At 53.8% G+C, this 18,583-nt stretch overlaps 1 protein-coding gene and 1 non-coding gene across 2 annotated transcripts; both read left to right on the top strand.

The window, feature by feature from the left end:
• Positions 1-560: 560 nt before the first annotated feature.
• On the top strand, positions 561-18,576 carry MLYCD (malonyl-CoA decarboxylase). Its single transcript, XM_004466264.5, has 5 exons — positions 561-1,131; positions 10,788-10,900; positions 11,870-12,026; positions 15,048-15,197; positions 17,440-18,576. Exons 1-5 carry the CDS (start codon positions 598-600, stop codon positions 17,971-17,973), a joined length of 1,488 nt encoding a protein of 495 aa, XP_004466321.1. The 5' UTR covers positions 561-597; the 3' UTR covers positions 17,974-18,576.
• Positions 13,634-13,708, top strand: TRNAG-CCC (transfer RNA glycine (anticodon CCC)). Its single transcript has one exon. It is a non-coding gene; the product is annotated as a tRNA-Gly (tRNA).
• Positions 18,577-18,583: the final 7 nt, after the last annotated feature.

Below are 18,583 nucleotides of genomic sequence, written 5' to 3'. Positions count from 1 at the left end.
CTGGGGGAGCCATCTGCATAATGAAGAACCTGGCAGCGGCTTGAGAGCACCAGGCAGGGGTTAAGACAAAAGCCCCTTGACAGAATTACCACGAAGGTTTCGGAAACACGCAGCTTCCTGGGCTCCTCCCCAGACCCACGGGTTTAGACTCTCCGGGAGTCCGGCCCAGGAATCTGCAGGCGTAAAACGGTCCCCAGGTGACTCAAAGGCTCCGCTCTACACCACGAGGGGAGCGGTGGCGCGGGGACCAGGGACTGAGACGGTGACCTTAGGGGACAGGGGCAGAACAGGACCCAAAGCGGCTGCTGAGCGGGAGACAAGCGAACCTGAGGCCGGAGAAGCAGGGCGGGGCAGCGCGACCCACCCCCCCCGCCGAGCATTCCCGCCCGCCAGGACCTTTGCCCCACTTGGTCCCGGGCCCGCCCAGGAGGCCGTCCCGCCCCGCCCCCGTTCCCGCCCCGCCCCCGTCCTCGCCCTCCGATTGGCCACCGCCCTGCTCGTCCCGGGGCCACGGCCAATGGGGGCCTGCGCGCGCCGGAAGCCGGAAGCGCGGCGGCCCGGGCGGCCGCGCCAGCTCCGCAGCTGTCGCCCGGCGCCATGCGAGGCCTCGGGCCGGGCCTGGCGGCGTGGCGTCTGCTCCCGCTGCGGCTGCCTCCGCGGCCGCCCGCGCTCCGGCTGCGGAGCGGGCGGGCGGGGCCGGCCGGCGCCCTGGAGCGGGCCATGGACGAGCTGCTGCGCCGCGCCGTGCCGCAGACGCCGGCCTACGAGCTGCGCGAGAAGACGCCGGCGCCGGCCGAGGGCCAGTGCGCCGACTTCGTGAGCTTCTACGGCGGCCTGACCGAGGCGGCCGAGCGCGCCGAGCTGCTGGGCCGCCTGGCGCGGGGCTTCGGCGTGGACCACGGCCAGGTGGCCGAGCAGAGCGCCGGCGTGCTGCAGCTGCGCCAGCAGCCTCGGGAGGCGGCCGTGCTGCTGCAGGCGGAGGACCGGCTGCGCTACGCGCTGGTGCCGCGCTACCGCGGCCTCTTCCACCACATCAGCAAGCTGGACGGCGGCGTGCGCTTCCTGGTGCAGCTGCGGGCCGACCTGCTCGAGGCGCAGGCCCTCAAGCTGGTAGAGGGGCCGCACGTCCGGGTAAGGCCCTGCCCGGGCCGCGCTGGCGCCGGGGCCGCGGGGCCTCCGGGCGGCACTCGGTGTACTCACCTGCCCCTCAAGCCCCCTGCACTTCCTTGCCCCTGCCTGAAGCCGCGCGCACATCGCCCCGAGTCACAGACCCCCAGACTCCGTCTCTCCTCCCCACGCTTTCTGAGTCGGCGGAGCGCGCCGCTGCTCCCTCTCGTCTCGTGCCTTCGTCGGTTCTCACGTATACGGTGCTTGCTAAGACACTCGGCACTTGTCGTATTTAAGGTCATTGTCACGGTCGTCCGTGCTCAGAGTGCTCCACACAGTCACGTTTTAGCCAAGGTCCGGTGTACTTGAACGAGTGCTGAACTGAGCTTCGGGCCGCCCTCTGAGAACGTATGTGTCGGCAAAAGTTCATTGCGCATCCACTGTGTGTAAGGCCTTGTCTTGAGAACTTCCGGGAGCTGCACAGAAACGCTAGAGCTCAAAGTCACCCCCGTAGAGGCGTGCTGATGCACCTGGCCTCGCTACTGCAGAGCATCTTCCCTCCCAGAGTTAACCTAAAACGTGATGACTGCAAGTTGACTTATTAGGGCAAGCAGGAGCTCAGGGTGAGCTCGTGTTAGGGTCAAATATGAATGCTTTTAAATTTCAGTAATTATGGCTTGGAGGATTACCTACAGCAGAGTAGGGCTCTTTTATACTCTCTTAGTATTACATATGGAGAAACTATTAACCTGCCCTTTTACTGATGAAAAAAATTCTGTAAATGTTTCAGGAAGTTTTCTGACATTCAGAACTGGATCAGGTGTGACTGGCTTTTAAAAAAAATTAAATCAGTAAACTATTATTTTCTAACTCATTTAAGAATTCTAGTATCGCATCGTAGTTTCTCTTTCATTGCCTCATTCTTCAGTGGGTGATAGGTGTATCCCCTTTTACAGTCAAGGAAATAAGGTGATGAGGTCATGTGACTTGTCCAAGCCCTCAGGGGAAGTAAATAGTTTTCTCAAATTGCCCAGCCAAACCCAGACAGGGTTGTGAGCTTCATCAGGACACACTGACTCTTGGAGTTGATGATTTAACCAAGTCTCAAATGGATTGTTTTCTTAGAATTTGCCTCTTTCTATGAACTGGAGAGCAAGATAAAACAGCCCAGTTAATGACTGGTCTTGTTTGGTCTCATAATAGAGGAGTTTCATGTGTTCTGCTTGTCATTGCAGTCACTCTCTCCAAGACTGTGTACAAGCTGCCAGCTTAGAAGCAATTTCAGTGCCCCTTACATCCCTGAAACCTCAGGTCTGTCTTTACTCCCTTGTTGGAAAACCGTCCAACCTCTCTAGCCTAAAGGGTGACATTTAGTGTCTTTCCTTTGACCTTTTGCTGTACACCAACCATCCTGGACCACATGTCCAGCTTTTCCTTCCACTGCTCGTCCCCCTCCTCACACCTCTCCTACCAAGCTGATTCTCTGATTGAACTTGCCTAAATCAGCATGACTGTCATCGCTACTTGGAGGCCTACCTGATTCCCACCCACATTTTAGGAACTCCCTCCAGCCCCAGCTCTTTCACTAAACTTCAACCAACCCCTCCAACTCAAAGTGATCTTGCCCTGTTCTGAGCTTTGCATCGTGTTGTCTGGACCCCTTAGGTTAACCAAATAATTTACTAGTGGAAATGCGTTCTCTCCTCAAGTAGAGGGTCAGCAACTTGAGCCCTGGTACCCTTGTTTTAAGCAGAACGATGAGCGAGTGACCAGGATAGACCTGTGGGTGCCCTGCTGTGAGACAGACATGGCACACTGATAGTTGGCCATTTGTCTTGAGGTCAAACTGCTCCCCTCTCCATAACAGAGCTCGAGCCTAGAAGGAAGCCAAGGCGGGCCTGACGGTCTCTGCGCAGCCAAGAGTCCCAGCATCAGACATTTGGACAGCCCTTGGCTGATGACCAGTTCTAAAGCCTCTGATTCTGTGACTCGTTCCTGAGTGCACCCCCTGTTTGTCCCCATATGAGTAAACTCTTGGTTATCACCAATCAAGAAGGCAAATTATGGCAACTGAAAGCCGTGACATTGGGCGTATCCTTGCTGGGTGAAAGGTGCGTGCCCTGGAAACCAGAGGCTGCCACGGTGCCAGGTCCCAGCGCCCCCAAGTTCCCTTGTTCTTTAGACGAAGGCCATGTGCACACGTAAGGAGTAAAAGATGTTGCCACTACAGGCACAGAGTTGTGTGGAGTAAAGAGAGTGTGCAGGGAGCGAGCCATAGAGTGTGACCTTTGCCGTGCATGGGTGCAAGGTGTGCCTGACTGCCCCGGAGCAGCTTTCTGGTGCTCTGCCTGGAAGTGCTCTCCTAGCCAGGGCATGTGAGCACTAGTAGCTAACTCTTCATTCCTTTCTCCTTTACTTTGCTTAGTTACCGGAGTCTTATTTTTAATCCATATCGTTGAAATCATTCAGAGACTGGGGCTCTGCAAATCTATCCATAGAAATTGCCACCTGGGATCTATATGGTAGCTTATCTCCAGAATCACTACGTACAGACCATTTGAATCCATTTCTTTGAGCTCTTTCTGAATTTTGCATGCAAGTTAAAGAGGAGACACAATAGACCTTTTCACTTTTAGCAGTTCAGTGTTAGAAAGCCTGAGACGTTTGACTCCCAAAGCTGTTGAGCAGGTGCCAGAACCCCAAGGGCCTGCCCCTCGGCGCTCCCCCCCTCCCCCGTGAGCTCGCACTGCCGCCCAGCCCACGTGCCTGTGCCTTGCCTGGCCCCTGCCGGTCCTTGAGCTTGGCGGGTGGCGCTGAGTGAGGAGGCACTGCTTCACGGGGCGCACCATGGGCCCAGTCCTGTGCGTTGGCTCTGGAACATGTTCAGGCCCCACATTGCCTGGCACTGGGTCTTTGTTTTCCTGCATCCCATGGGGTGCGAAGGCTCTTCAGGGGAAGTGGCGAATGTGAGCCGCAAAGGTTTGTGTATTTCACGGAACCATGGGTGGAGTGGTGGAAGCACTGGGGGGAAGGGAGGGGCCTGGTCCCTCCGCTGGTGGCTCCCCATGAGGGGGTGGGTGCCCTGGGCACGGCCAGCCGGCTCCCTAGAACTGCCCTAGAGGGTGTAGCGAAGCTTTGCTAAATGGCGGTTTACAGGTGCAGGCACATTTTGTCAGGGTCTTGTCTCTAACCAGGGCTTATGATTACTGGACATTTGGGAAGAATCTGGAAGATTGACATCTCCATTGCAAGCGTAGCCCTGTGTGAAGACCTAAAGCACGTGCCAGCCTGGGTATTTCTTTTTCCTTGGATATTTAAAATCTGATAAAGTTGTGTTTCTCTCCCTTGGGGTTTCTTAATCCTTTTTGATGTGACGTTCAGAGTCAGTATCGAGTCTCTTGGCTGCAAAGGCACAGTATTCTTTTGAAGAAAGTTTTACAGCATGGCCAAGGTCGCACATCTGCTCTGTGTCTTTCAAGACCGCGAATCCTTTGCATGGAGGAGAGGAGCACTGCCCAGATTAAGGAGAGGGTGGCTGGGAGAAGCCGGAGCACGTAGGGGGCAAGCCGCAGAAGGTCTGGCCCCCGGGGGTGTTCTTGGGATGTAAGTGTGTTGAAATCTTTGAATAACTAAATTAATTGATCTTAATTGATTTATTCCAAGAAAGGAATTGTGGGGGGTTTAATAATTAAGGAATTCTTAGAAAAGTTTATTCATGGTCAATATTGACTTATATGATCCCAAAACTACCGATTTTAATCGGTAGAACATGGAGTGGTTTGGAGAGTGTTTTTGACATCTGTAGAGCAGCTTAACCTCACCAGAAGGCTGTAATATCCTTTGCTTACATGATAAAATGTTCTTTTTAAAAATGCCTTTTTCCTCTAAAAGGTCTGAGTGAGTTCAGAGGCTTGTTAGTTGACCTTCAGGTGGAAGTAGGTCTAATTTTGCCTGTTCTTGCATGACATGGAGAAGTGCAGAGAGGCAGGGCCTCATTCCAAGCCCACCGTGTGCTCTTGGTGTCGCCGTCTTCAGCATCCTCGTCCCTAACTGCCGTCCTCGGTGCCAGGCCAGCGTGCAGCAGAAGAGCCCGCGTTCCTGCCGGGCGCAGTGCCCTCGACGGGCCACGGGCCCAGCAGGAGAGGAGGCGCAGAGTGCGGGCGCCCTGTGCATGTGCCAGGGAGCTTGGAGGTGTGTGGTTGAAGCTCTGCTCGGCCGAGGCCTGCGTCCAGGTCACTGTGCAGGGGGCGCCTTTAGGCTTTTTGTTTCTCTCAGAGATATTTCCGAAGTCCCATTCGGGCTGAAGAACTAAGTTTCTTAGAGATAAAATACCCAATGAAACAGAATTGTGTCCCCAGAGTAAGAGAAGGTCTGAGTGCTCCGGGCGGCTTGTGGGTGGATGAGGGAAGGCGGGGCTCGAGTTTGGGGTTCCTTACAGTCAGTGGTGTTGAGACCAGTCACCCCCAGAAGCCAGCCTCTTCTCCGACCACTTTCTGGGAAGTGTTTCCCTGAAGGACGACAGGTGCACTTGACCCAGGTGTCCACCGGCAAGCGAGGGGCACCTACAAGGAGGAAGCTGCGCAGGTGCCTTTCCAGACCCTTCTCACGGCGGCCAGAAGATCTAGTTCTCCAAGTGCTCATCTTCCTGGGATCTGCTGTCCAGGATCTGTCCAGGTGACACCTGGAACTCTAACCATATTTTTAGTCAAAATGGTGGAAGCCAAGAAGGCCGCTTAGAAAGTGACCCAGGGCCAAAGTCACGGTGCCGTGGGGACCCGAGAAGCAGGCCTCTGCCCGTGCGGGCGGGCCTGACGCCCGAGCCGTCTTGTCAGCAGGCGTCAGGTTGCTGTGGCGCCCGCTCTCAGGAGGGGCTGGGAGGAGGGGGACCAGAGTTCAAGGTGAGGAGAGTCGGCCAAAAACATCACCCCAGCAGATGCTGGGAACGGGAAGCAGGCTTGCTTGTTAGCCGCTCCGGACCACGGCCCCATCCCGCTCGTGCCCCCGTTTGTGACAGTGTCCTGGCGGAACGCAAGCCAAAGGCTTCATGGTGTGCCCTGCCGCTCAGACCCCCACGGGGCCTCGTTTTCCTGTCCTGGGGTCAGCGTTAAGTGGCTCTAGGACACAGACAACCACCGTGAGGGAAGGTCAGGGGAGCTTGTCTAGAAAGTTCTAGGAAAAGCGATCACCTTTAGTGGAAATAGCTGCCTGCCCTCAGTGCCGCAGGCGGCAGAACCAGAGGGCACACGCCTTCTTTGCAGCCAGCGAGGGCCGGGGGCTGCCAGGAGCCACAGCCAGGGGGGCGCACGCTGCGGCGGGAGCATCGGCCGACCGAGGCGCTCATGCCGCCGCCCTTTGAGGAATTCAGTCTTCACCAGAGGCTGTGACAGTAACAACAAATGATTGAGGAATTGCGATTTCCCTCTAAAAGAGGAAGGCCCACGGAGGACCTTCCGGTTGGGACTTCCCCGTTGGCCAACGTGGAAACCGTGGGAGTGGCGCCTCCGGAGCTGCAGGCAGCTGCTCCCGCAGGATTGGGAACAGAGGACAGCGGGAGGAGGTGGGGAAGAAGGAGCACCCATGGACCCAAATCCTGCAGCGTCTCTTTGGCATGCGTGTAGAGAGGACTGGCAGCCAGAGCCCGGCCCGCTCCGGGGAGATCCCAACATCAGGCAGAAGGTGCCACGTCTTAGAGGAGGACAGAGCGGGAGCACCCGCGGGAGGATTGACTCAGAGAAACAGAAGGGGAAGGTTTCTGGGGAAGCGTGGGGTTCGAACGGACCTCGAGGCCCTGTCTGACCTTGCTCGGGTGGACACGACCTGGGGGACCTTCCCAGGGGCAGAAGAAGGAGGAGGAACGAGGACTAAGGTGAGGTGGCGGGAGGTGGCCGTCGATGACCTGCAAGAGTTCAGCCTCGGGACGGTGCTGGGGCTGATTTCAGCAGGCCGGGGCTTAATGCGAGTGAGGGCAGAGGTGGAGGCCCAAGTGTCGTCCTCGGCCCCAAAGGTGGAAGGACACTCGAGGGGCATTCGGCATCCTGGGGGCAGTCTGAACAGGGAAGGCGCTGCGAGGTGAGAAGCGTGCACGCTCTCGTGTCAACAGCCAAGGAACAGAAGGGAGGGCTCGGCTGGCGTCAGACACAGCGTTCCCAGCCGGGGTCAACACCTCATGGTGAAGCCTCTTGTGGGCTTGTCCTGCTTTTAAATTAATGCAGTGCTTCTTGTCGGTTCTACTAAATACTCTGCTCAGCCAGGCTAAGCGAGTGATTCTTAGGTGGGAATGGGGGGCCCAGGCCCCTGGGGGCAGCTGGTTACCTGTGCTGAGCTGTACCCACGATTCCTCAGCCTCTGCAGTACTGCTCTTTCCACAGGCCCCGAGCACCCTTGGGACTTCTGAGTGCTGGAAGTGGGTGGGAGGGGGGTTCTGGACCGCAGAGGACAGGGCAGGAGACGAGAACCTTTCTGCTACAAAGGGCAAGTCAGCCGACCTACATGGCATCACCCCAGATGCGGGGAATTAGCAGTACAGAAGAGGACGAGCCGTGCCTGGGTTCTCTGGCCAGAGACCCGACGCTGGCTTTAGCGTCCCCCAAACAGTCCCAGCTGTTGTGTCTCTGAGTCCTGTACTGTTGATCGGTGATGGCTGAATTACTGAGTGGAAAGCCTAAGAGATTTCTTTCCCTCCTGTCATTCATGACCAGCTGCCCCAGCTCCAGGCCGAGAGCTCAAGCAGCTGGCGTCAGTGGTGAGACAAGCAGTGGAGACTGCTAACCTTTAACCCACATTCCCAGCTCTCGTGTACCAGTGTCACATTTTACAGCTGTTCCTCGCCCAGAATAGAATGGAATACTTTTGGAGGGGGTGTTAATCACCCAAAGCTTTGCTTTCGTAAGTACTTCTGAAGCCAGGTATTTCCAGAATTTTCCTATCGGGGATGGGCCCGGGACAACATAGTAGAGATGCCAGGACCTCGGCTAGTCCCTTCCTCATCATTTAATGCAGACGTGGAGGCCGTGGGGATGATCCACACATAAATCTTGGAGGGGTCCACGAACCCCAGGAAATTGTACACGAGATACTGTTCCTCTGTTTGCATTCTCTGTCTTCCGGAGAGAGCATCCACGGTTTTCAGTACGTAAGAGTTTGAAAATCTGTTTTTACCGTTGTGATCAAACACAGTAGAGTTTTATAGAGTCATTCTGCATGGCCCAGCGTCCCTCTCTGCTACTCCCTAACCACCACTCTTCCAATTTTTTCCTTTTTAAAAATTTTCTTTTAATCATTCACTATCCGTCTCTATTACTGTCAATCATGTGGTAGGCACCACTCACTGTTTGCTTTGGAAGCTATGGAAATAAATCAGAAATGGCCTCTGCCCTTTAGATCTTAGAGCTGAGGAAAGGAGATTAGACACACAGGGTTATTATAGACTGCAGAGTTCAAAGGAATTGCAAAGGTCATCTGGTCCCACCTCTCATTTGATACTTAAATCCTTTTTAAATCGGCTCCAGCAAGTTCTTGCTCGCCTGTGCTTATCACGTCCCGCAGCGGGGCGTACCTTCTCCGAACAGTCATGCCTGGGTGGCCCTAACTTCTCAGAAGTTCTCCTTTACAGAAAGTGAAGTCTGAGGTTCTCCACCGTCCACCAGCTGGTCCTAGATTTAACCCCACCCCACCCCACCACCCACTCCCATGGAGTCGGACAGAGCAATCCACGGCCTCTCCCACGCCCCCAGCCTTAACCATGTAAAGATGGGTCACTTGTCTCTCCAAAGCCGGAGCCGCCAACCCACACCTGCAGCATTCCTCGGATGACAGAGTTCTGAGTCGTTACAGCTTTTCCAGGGATTAGTGGGGAATGGCCCTATAAGATGTTTACAGCTTTTGTGAAGCTGCTCTTTGCAGGTGTTGTCCACTGTGTTTTTTGTGATCCTACACAAAAATTCCTGAGACCAATTCTGTGCCAGATGTGCAGAGATGTGTGCTGTTATTCGCTAATAGTATTCAGAGTATGTCTTCATATACAGTTCATCTATGAGTAACAGAAACCCTAAATAACAGTGATTTGAATAACAGAAGTTTTCCTCTCACATGGAAGTCTGAAGGTAAGCAGCCCAGGGCTGCCCTGGTGATGCCGCTCCAGGTCTGTCTTGTTGCTCTGCCCTGAGTAACCTTCATCCCCGAGCTCACCTCCTGGCCCAAGATGGATGCTCAGGCTCTAGCCATCACACCACCTTCCAATTTGCAGTCCAAAGGGAAGGACAAAGAAAAAGATGGGGAAAAGGCATATTTCAGCCCCCTTTTACGAAAGCTTCCCCAAAGCTTCTACAGGACGCCTTTGCTTAGCCAGAACTCCATCTTCTGATTACCCCTCATGCAGTGCAGTCTTGTCTGGACAGCCATGTGCCTAGCTAAAAGATGAGGCTTTGGTTCATTTAGCTGCGGGGAGCAAGCAGCCATATCCTCTCCCCTCAACATCTTCCCTCCCCGTCTGGCCCCCAGGGAGCTCGCTGCTCTCAGTGCACCTAAACCGAGACGTGCCTGCTCCCGCTCGCCTCCTTTCCTTACGCGCCTGTGGTTCTTTCATTCTTGCTGTGAAGGCTTCAGCACAAGCGAATCTGATCTGAAGCAGCCTCAGATCATTTAAGGAAGTAGATAAGCTATAATGAAGGGCAATGAAATTAGAATAAGGTTAGGGAAACGGACTTTGGCCCAGTGGTTAGGGCGTCCGTCTACCATATGGGAGGTCCGCGGTTCAAACCCCGGGCCTCCTTGACCCGTGTGGAGCTGGCCATGCGCAGTGCTGATGCGCGCAAGGAGTGCCCTGCCACGCAAGGGTGTCCCCCGCGTGGGGGAGCCCCACGCGCAAGGAGTGCGCCCGTGAGGAAAGCCGCCCAGCGTGAAAAGAAAGAGCAGCCTGCCCAGGAATGGCGCCGCCCACACTTCCCGTGCCGCTGACGACAACAGAAGCGGACAGAGAAACAAGACGCAGCAAATAGACACCAAGAACAGACAACCAGGGGAGGGGGGAAATTAAATAAATAAATCTTTAAAAAAAAAAAAAAAAAAAAAGAATAAGGTTAGTTCCTGAAATCTCTGATGCACCGATGGTCAGGCCGTACTCTTGTATGTCCCACTAAGGAAGGGAAAAAATGCTGCCTCTTAAACGGTGACCCGCCGTCATTTGGACGAAGCGGTGGGTCTTGGGGCTGATGCACTGCGGTGCCTGGGATCAGGTGCTCCTGTCTCAGGGCACTTCTGAATTCTTTTTGGGCAAATTATACAGAATGTTTCGGATAGCATGTGGAAGCGTGAGTCCCGTACTGGCCTCGTTAGCATTTCCTTAGGATGCATCTTTCACTGTCAGGTTTGCTTTATTTGGGCGTTTTGTTCACTGTGGTGAATGACATGAAGCCTGTCATTTGATTTGGGCAACTTGGTCCACATTGAAGATTGCCATCCAGGTCTCTTCCGTATCGAGCTGGGTACGTCTGAATAGCAGAGTTAGAGTCCAGCCCGCTCCGAGGGGGTTCAGCGGCACGTCTCGGCAGAAGCCCACTGGAGAACTGCCGGCACGGGCTGCTTCCGCGTCGCGCTCTGGCATTTTAATTCCGTGAGCCGGCGCTGGTGCCGAGGCGGGCTTGACCGTGGTGCGAAGCCCCTGTTTTCTCTCCCCCCCCCAGGAAATGAACGGAGTGCTGAAGTGCATGCTCTCGGAGTGGTTCTCCTCCGGCTTCCTAAACCTCGAGCGGGTTACCTGGCACTCGCCGTGCGAAGTGCTCCAGAAGATCAGCGAGTAAGTAGCCCAGTTTCCACGTCCCTGCTCTTAGCTGAAAGCCAGTCTCCACAAAACCCAAGCACAGGCCCCACGCGTGTGGCTGTCGTGGCAGCTCGTGCCGGGATCACGGAAGAGGAGGGGCCGGGGACAGACACTGGCCGGGCTGTCGGGAAACCTCCCCTGGGCCTTACGGGCCACCTTCTGCTGAAAGCCCGCCAGCCCACTCGACAGCTCCCGGGAAGAGGCTCCCCGTCCTCGGAGCCGTGCAGATTCCTGGGCCAAGTATAGGTGCTGGCGGTAATCAGAACAGCATTTCCTTGCTCTGGTTCAAATTTCTTCCATGGATAAAAACTCTAAAATAACTCTATCGTACATGATTACAACTTGTCCAGACAGACCAGTCCGCCCTCACAGCTGGAAGATCTCCTCCTCACCCGGGATCTCCCCTTTCCACTTGTTTCACAGCATCCAAGGCTTGAAAGGTGGTGAGTGTTGGAAATGTAACGCGCGCAGTGGCCGTCAGGCGCCGCCACTTGGCAAGCTGAAGCCAAGTAGGGTGGGAGGCAGGCTGCCGCGCAAAGGGAACCCGGAGACGCAAAGGGAACCCGGAGACGGGCGTGCGCAGCCTTGACGCTGATCCGCAGCCACCGTGGTCCAAAGGAAGGTTCGACGGCCACACGTTTGATTACGTTTCTGAGTTAAAATTTGCTGCACAAGTCATTCCCAAGAGACTCACAAACTCGTCCGAACAGTGGATATCAAGAATTAGCGCATAATTTTGTGTAAAGTGATCATTAATTGTAGCTCCTCTTAGCTGGTGCTGTTTCACATTGAAATGATTTTCTCTGAATTTCCCTGTAGAGTCCATTAAAGCTGTGTTTAAAGGCTCTGTTTGACGTTAGTGAATAATGCGAACGGGTTCAGCGTTGGTTATTTACCTTGTAAGTGATGCTCCTTTGCAGTGCCTTCCTCACAATTCTCCGTCAGGTCCGAGGCCGTGCATCCCGTGAAGAACTGGATGGACATGAAGCGGCGGGTCGGGCCGTACAGGAGATGCTACTTCTTCTCTCACTGCTCGACCCCGGGGGAGCCCCTGGTCGTCCTGCACGTGGCCCTGACCAGTGACATCTCCAGCAACATCCAGGTACCATCACACGCTCGAGCCGCCGTCAGGCGGCCACCCCCTGCAGCCCCGTAGCTGTTTTTACTAGATTTTATCCTGTCTTTCCCCCCAAATGAACTGCTCTGGCTTGTTGTGGATTTTTAGATGGGTGAGGTAAAACCCCCACCTTTGTAGTTTAGTCTGTAGACGTGTAGCCCATAGGAAGTCACGGAGGCAGCAGAGTTCATCTGGGGGTGCTGATTCAGATGGCGCCGGGGCCGGCGTCGATTACGGGAGGGGAGCGGAGAGAGGGGCTCGCGAGTCATCCTGGCAGCACTTGTTAGATGACCTCAGGGACTTGGGAAAGACCTGTGATTGAAAAATGAACAACCCAGCGTCTGCCTGGTCTGTGCCCAGAGCTCTCCCAGGTCAGAGCTGGTTACAGGGCTCCTGCCAGGTGGTCCCTGCCTCTCCCGAAGGGGGTCGGGCCGAGTGGGAACCTGAGCTCACTCTGTGGGTCTGGAAATGGAGAGCAGACCTTGATGAAGGTGAAGGAAGACAGGTGAGACAGGTGAGGGGGCGGGTGAAGACTTGGGGATCAGAACAGCCTGTGAGGAAGTGGCGCAGGTGGTGACATCTCAAGATGGGCGCCTGGACTGTCCTCGTAAGGAAGGTTGAGAAACTGAGGCGGGCAGGTGGGCGGATGCCCTTGACCACCAGGAGATGCTTCGGCACCAGGTTTGTGTCTGAAGAAGTCGTTACTTATACACTCTTGGTGGGACTAAAAGTCACTGCATTGTCGGGGCAGTTGGTTGAGAAATATTAAATATAAAATACGCATTCTCTCTGACCTAAAAATTCTGCTCTTAGGAATTTATCCTGAGGAGTGCAGACAGCTACTCTGTCACTGCAACGTTGTTTCTAGGTTTGAAAGGCTAGACGTAATCGTAATGAGCTGACCGCCCCTCAGGAGAGGATGGGTTGAATGAATGGTGGTGCATACGCATAGCCGCACAGACCTTGGCTTTCTCTACGTGTACTTGAATGTGGATAGGGATTTATACTTTTGAATTTGAAAGCCTACCTTGCCATACAAGTAAATAATAATTCCGATTATAGAATAGCATGTAGAGTACAATTTTACTTATTATATTAATAGCTTTGGAGGACAAATCACACATTCCATGCATAATTGCTCAGAATGCCCTGAGTTGGGTATTATTTTAGAAATGAAAGTACTGGTGCTCAGGGCACCTCAGTGACTTGCCCAACACCATGGAACATGTAAGGCTTCTAGCCAGCGCAATTCGAAGGGAGCATCCTCCCCTGCCTGTAGAAGGAAGCGCACTTATTTGGGCCTGTGTGAGTCTATGGGTGCGTGTGTGTGTATGTGTGTGTGTGTGTGCATGCGCACATAGTTCAGTGTATACATATATTTTAAAAAGCATACATACTTATAGCCAATGAGATAGATGTACAAGGGTGTTCATCCAAAAGCTAGCAGCAGGAATTGGTGTTAGATCTTGGAGTAACTTATGATTTCTTCTTTAAGCATTACTTTTTTGCCCCTTGTTACATTATATGTATCTCTTTTGTAAATTCAAAGAAAAATTCATTTTTATTTTTAAAACTTTAAAAAGAGATTTCTGGGAGCGGATGTAGCTCAGTGGTTGAGCGCCTGCTTCCCATGCATGAGGTCCTGGGTTCAATCCCCAGTACCTCCTAAAAAAAAAAAAAAAAGATTGCTGGAAATCTTTGGACAAGGAACCACATGGCCATCTGCAGGCTTCTTGTAAGCAAAGACAATAATTCCATAAGATGAGACACGAAGGATACCAGGTGAGTTCTGCCTGGAAGCGGGGTTCTTCCGTGACACTGCGTGCGGGCGGCAGGACCCGGGCTTAGGCCATCTTCATTATGGCAGTAGGTCCTAGCTCCATATTAGACTCTAGGAACAAATGAACGGAGATAAATTTGGATGCTCAAGCTGCTATTTCGCTCCAAGTTGCCATTTCTGCAATGTCTAAAATCTGAACTTGTGCTTCCCCAATTTTAATGTTGCCTGATGGCTCAGGGCCCTGAAAACAATCCCAAAGTGATTAAAACATTCATAGTATGAAAAGAAAAAAGACTTCTTATTACATATTTTTTTGGGTTTGTAGAATAAACTTCCAGAGGCTGATTTAAAGCTGAGGCCCTTTCCCCAGGGAAAACGCACAGACCTACAACTTTACCCAACCTGAGGAAGTTCCCGACTCCGTGGGCCCCTCCCTGCCACGCGGGTCAACACCCTGACTTCAAGTCACGATGGACGTGGAAGTAGTTTAAATGTGTGCTTCCCACGTAAGCTGCAGTACCTGCCTCAAAGCAAACGGAAAGGCAGCCACCTGCGACTCAGCATTACCAAGTGGCCCTAAAGTACCGTAATCAGAGGTCAGAGGGAGTGAAATCAGACTGTGGGTTCGTGGCTTTCCAGCACACGTCGTTTCTCAGATTGCTTCGTGTGTATGTTGTATGAATGTGCGTCCCCATTTGGGAAATGCAGGGATGTTGTCACGGAATCAGAGGTATGTAGAAAAGCCATTAAAAGGTAAATTCCCTAAAAGAAAAATTACGTGGAACTGCACATGACCTATTGAGAAACCTGGAAAACTGAATTCAGAGCAAAAGAGCAAAAATAACTAAAGAGTAGGAAAAAAACAGGCCTTTAAGAAGAGCTGAAGGAAATGGAGTTTGCCCGGAGAGAGGTTGAGTGCGTTATCCCTGGGTGCTGTAGGGGAAGATGTAGGCCAGTTTCAGTTTGGACAGAGGCTTAAAATGAAAAAAAAGAAAAAAAGACAAAATGTTATTCAACAAAGTCTGCAGGAGGATTTCAGAATAGTAGACACGATGTAACAGCCACCAGCCAAGGGCAGCGGTGAGCCCTCCGCCTCCAGGGGGCGCTCACACTCACGCGACCAGCACTTAGTGCGTGCTGCCCACGTCTGCTGGAGCGGAAGGGCCAAGCTGGGGCGTGGGCAGCAGTGCAGCGACGCCCGTTCTCACCACGTTATCGTCTTCCAGGCCATAGTGAAAGAATCCCCTCCCTCAGAACCAGAGGACAAGAACAGAATTGCTGCTGCGATTTTTTACTCCATCAGCTTGACCCAGCAAGGGCTGCAAGGCGTCGAGCTAGGAACCTTCCTCATTAAACGAGTGGTCAAGGAGCTGCAGGTGAGTGCAGCTCTTGTCCTTGCCCGGATGTTGCTGGGTCCCGTCTGTGACTCTCAAGGTGTGATCAGCCCTGCCAGCCACCCGCAGGGACGGCGGGAGACGTGCTGGAAAGCAGTGGGGGGGGGGGGGGGGGGGGAAGCATGCCAGGCACTCTGGCCCTTCCTCGGGGCCGGGAGCTTCCAGAGGGTCCAGAAGCCTGCTGCCACGTCGGCGGCCTCCAGCCCCTCGGCTGCAGACGCTAGGTGCGTCCTCGGCCAGGCTCCGCCTCCTCCTGGCGGGTAGCAGGTGGCGCCCCGTGGACTTGCTTGGAGCACCCCCTTTCCCTGCAGCTTGGAGGGTAAGGCGTGGAGCCTCACCTGGCCATGCCCCACCCCGCCCACCCCAGCCCCGCTGCACCCCCGAGGCCCCGGCCCCTGGCCTTTCCTCGCCCTGGCTTCTGCTCACAGGAGGGCTGAGGTTAGGCCAGGCAACCAGGAGCCAGGGACGCTGGCCATTTCGGTGTAACTTCCTAATCTTTGTTGCCCTGTGAAAAGCACTTGAGCCATCCTACAGTAAAAACTTGCAGTTTCACTCTGGGCCTAAGCTTTAAAAAATTATCTCAAGTTTTATGTAATCTAAAACTTCTTTAAAAATGAAGGCAAAAAGTGAATTCAAATTCACAGCTGCATACGTGCAGAGATGGCCATAGAGAATATATGAGCATCATCTCATTTCTGTGCATTAGTTCAGAAGTCCATGGGAAGAAGGCAGAGGAGAAGAACTGTAGATTTTTTAAAATAACTGCAAATCAAATGTTAATGTTAAGTGAAAAAAAATCTCATAAGGGGTTTGGATAAACTACAACGCACAGTATCTAGATTATTAGGTAAAGCAGTTAGATTGCTGGTAAATGACTCTGCTCTGGGTGGTTTCAGCACAGAGAGCCGAGGCAGAGCGCCTCCCTAGAGAATGACAATTAGAGTATTAAAATCTGTACGCGCTTCATATTGCATTCATCATCAGTTTTAAATCCGAGGGCTCGGGATTCACGTGGGCAGCAGCATCTGTATCCCTCTGACGCTTCCCCCGGAGCTGCCGACCAGCCAGGCTCACTAGTGGAAGTTTCTTCCAGTTCCCTTTTTCTCTGCTGGAGGTGATAGTGCACCTGGGAGGGCAAGGGGAACGGCTAGGGTAAGAAGGGCCGTAAAAGGCCCCTGGGTAGTTTGTCCCCAGACCCTCTCTGTCCGTAAATCAGGGCTGGCCCCTTAACCCACCAGCTGGCTTGGTGCACCTAACTGACCCTCGGGGCGGGGAGCCACGGGGAACCTCGCAGCGTCACTCTCCTTGCGCGAGTGCCTGTCGCCATCCATAAAAGCAAAGGACGGGGCCACCCTAAATGCCCGATGGAAAGAGCGTGGTTGGAAAAAATGACGGTAGAGTCCTCTCTTTTAATATTCTGCCATCAAAATTATGGTTTTGAATTTTTAATGAAAATGAGAAGATGCTCACAATATAAATTCATAAGGTAGGATATAAAATAAATCTCACCCATATAAAAATTGCATCAGGGAAAACTGGAAGGAATTGCACTTTATCCAGCTACTGACTAGTTATCTGAGGGGAGGGGAGCGTGGTGGTTTTACTTTCTTCCATTATAAGTTTTTTAAAGCATTGTCCATAGTGAGCATGTACGACTTTTATAATCAGAAAACACCAGACTTTTTAAAAAGATAATTGAGATCTCTGTTGTTTGGATAATGAGCCGTATCATGTGCCGCTCCCTTCCCTCCCATTCTCTGCATTCCCTGTAGCGATCAGTCATTCATTCAGCAAACTGTCCCTGAGAAATTGGGTGCCACAGAGAAGCCCAGAGCAATGGTGTGGACGCATGGGAGAGGGCTGGGTGGTAGAGAAACAAGCCGCAGCCATGAAACTGCAGCCCACGTCCCACTTCACGGGTGCTCAGCTGTTGGATCTGGGCACGTCCCAACTCACTGGCCTCGGTTTTGTCCACGTGAACGGTGGTGTGGACAGACACATATCAAGGCTAGAGCAGGACGGGGCACAGCTCAGGTTCCCAGTAAATATTCCTGAAGAAAAAAAGGTCTCCATTATTGCTTTGTAAACTAAAGCAGCACACGGAGGCCAGGCATATCTAAGCTGTCAGGCGAAAGGTCCCCTATCAGTGAAACACCTGCTGAACTTTGTCCACGTCTGTGTCGTTCTCTCCGCCTTCCCCATCCCCCCCATCCGTGCTTTGCAGAAGGAGTTCCCCCACCTCGGGACGTTTTCGAGTCTGTCGCCCATACCTGGGTTCACCAAGTGGCTCCTGGGGTCCCTGAACACACAAGCAAAGGAGCCGGGGCGGAGCGAGCTCTTCACCGACTACGAGTGCAGAGAGATCGCCGAGGCCACGGGCGGCCCTGTGAGCGAGACGCTCAGGGCCTTTCTCGGCAGCAGTGAGTGGGTGAAGTCGGAGAAGCTGGTGCGGGCGCTGCAGGCCCCGCTGATGCGGCTCTGCGCCTGGTACCTGTACGGAGAGAAGCACCGCGGCTACGCCCTGAACCCCGTCGCCAACTTCCACCTGCAGAACGGGGCGGTGATGTGGCGCATCAACTGGATGGCCGACGCCAGCCTCAAAGGCGTCACGGGCTCCTGCGGGCTGATGGTCAACTACCGCTACTACCTGGAGGAGACGGCGGCCAACAGCACTGCCTACCTGGGCTCCAAGAACATCAAAGCGTCCGAGCAGGTGCTCAGCCTCGTGGCCCAGTTCCAGAGGAACAGCAAACTCTAGCACCGCACCTTTCCTAAGACAGATGGCCCTGGCTCGGGAAAGGGTCGGAGAGGGTCATGTGCCAAAAGGAGCCTTCTCAGCAAAGCAGAAACCAAACCTTGGCAGGGTGACATCGCACAAGGAAACGGGCGGTGCCCGGGCTAAGGGCTGCGGGAAACACGTGGGTGCGAGGAGAAGAGCGGCTGGGCGGGGACGCGCCCCGTGCAGCCTGGGTCGTCGGTGGGGGCTGCGGCACCCCCTGCCCACAGCAAGGCTCCAGGCTGGGCCGGCCAGCCTTGCACGGACCAGGGCGAGCGGCCCGGACAAGAAGAGAGATTCCCTTTGAGCTTGTAGCAAGCCGTTCAGCAGTGGTTGCTTCAGCCATTTCTCTCCCGTCATCACAAAGGGAGCGAAAGGCTGTGCTACCCTTACTCAGTTAAACTTTGAGGATCCTAAACATACGGAAAGCTTCATGATTGTACAAGGCTGATTGAGTATACATTCAGCCGTTAATTGAAAACGGCAAAGGTGTCGCTGCTTGCGGCATGAGCCGAGTTACAGGTGGTAACCTCATAGCGATTCAGGTTTCAGTGAACTTAGTAAAGGACACGTTTGTTCTGGGAAGCATTAG

Source organism: Dasypus novemcinctus, chromosome 18 (assembly GCF_030445035.2).
Source record: "Dasypus novemcinctus isolate mDasNov1 chromosome 18, mDasNov1.1.hap2, whole genome shotgun sequence".
NCBI lineage: Eukaryota > Metazoa > Chordata > Mammalia > Cingulata > Dasypodidae > Dasypus > Dasypus novemcinctus.
Note: the sequence above shows the minus strand (reverse complement) of the source record. Positions and strands in the feature narration are given on the sequence as shown.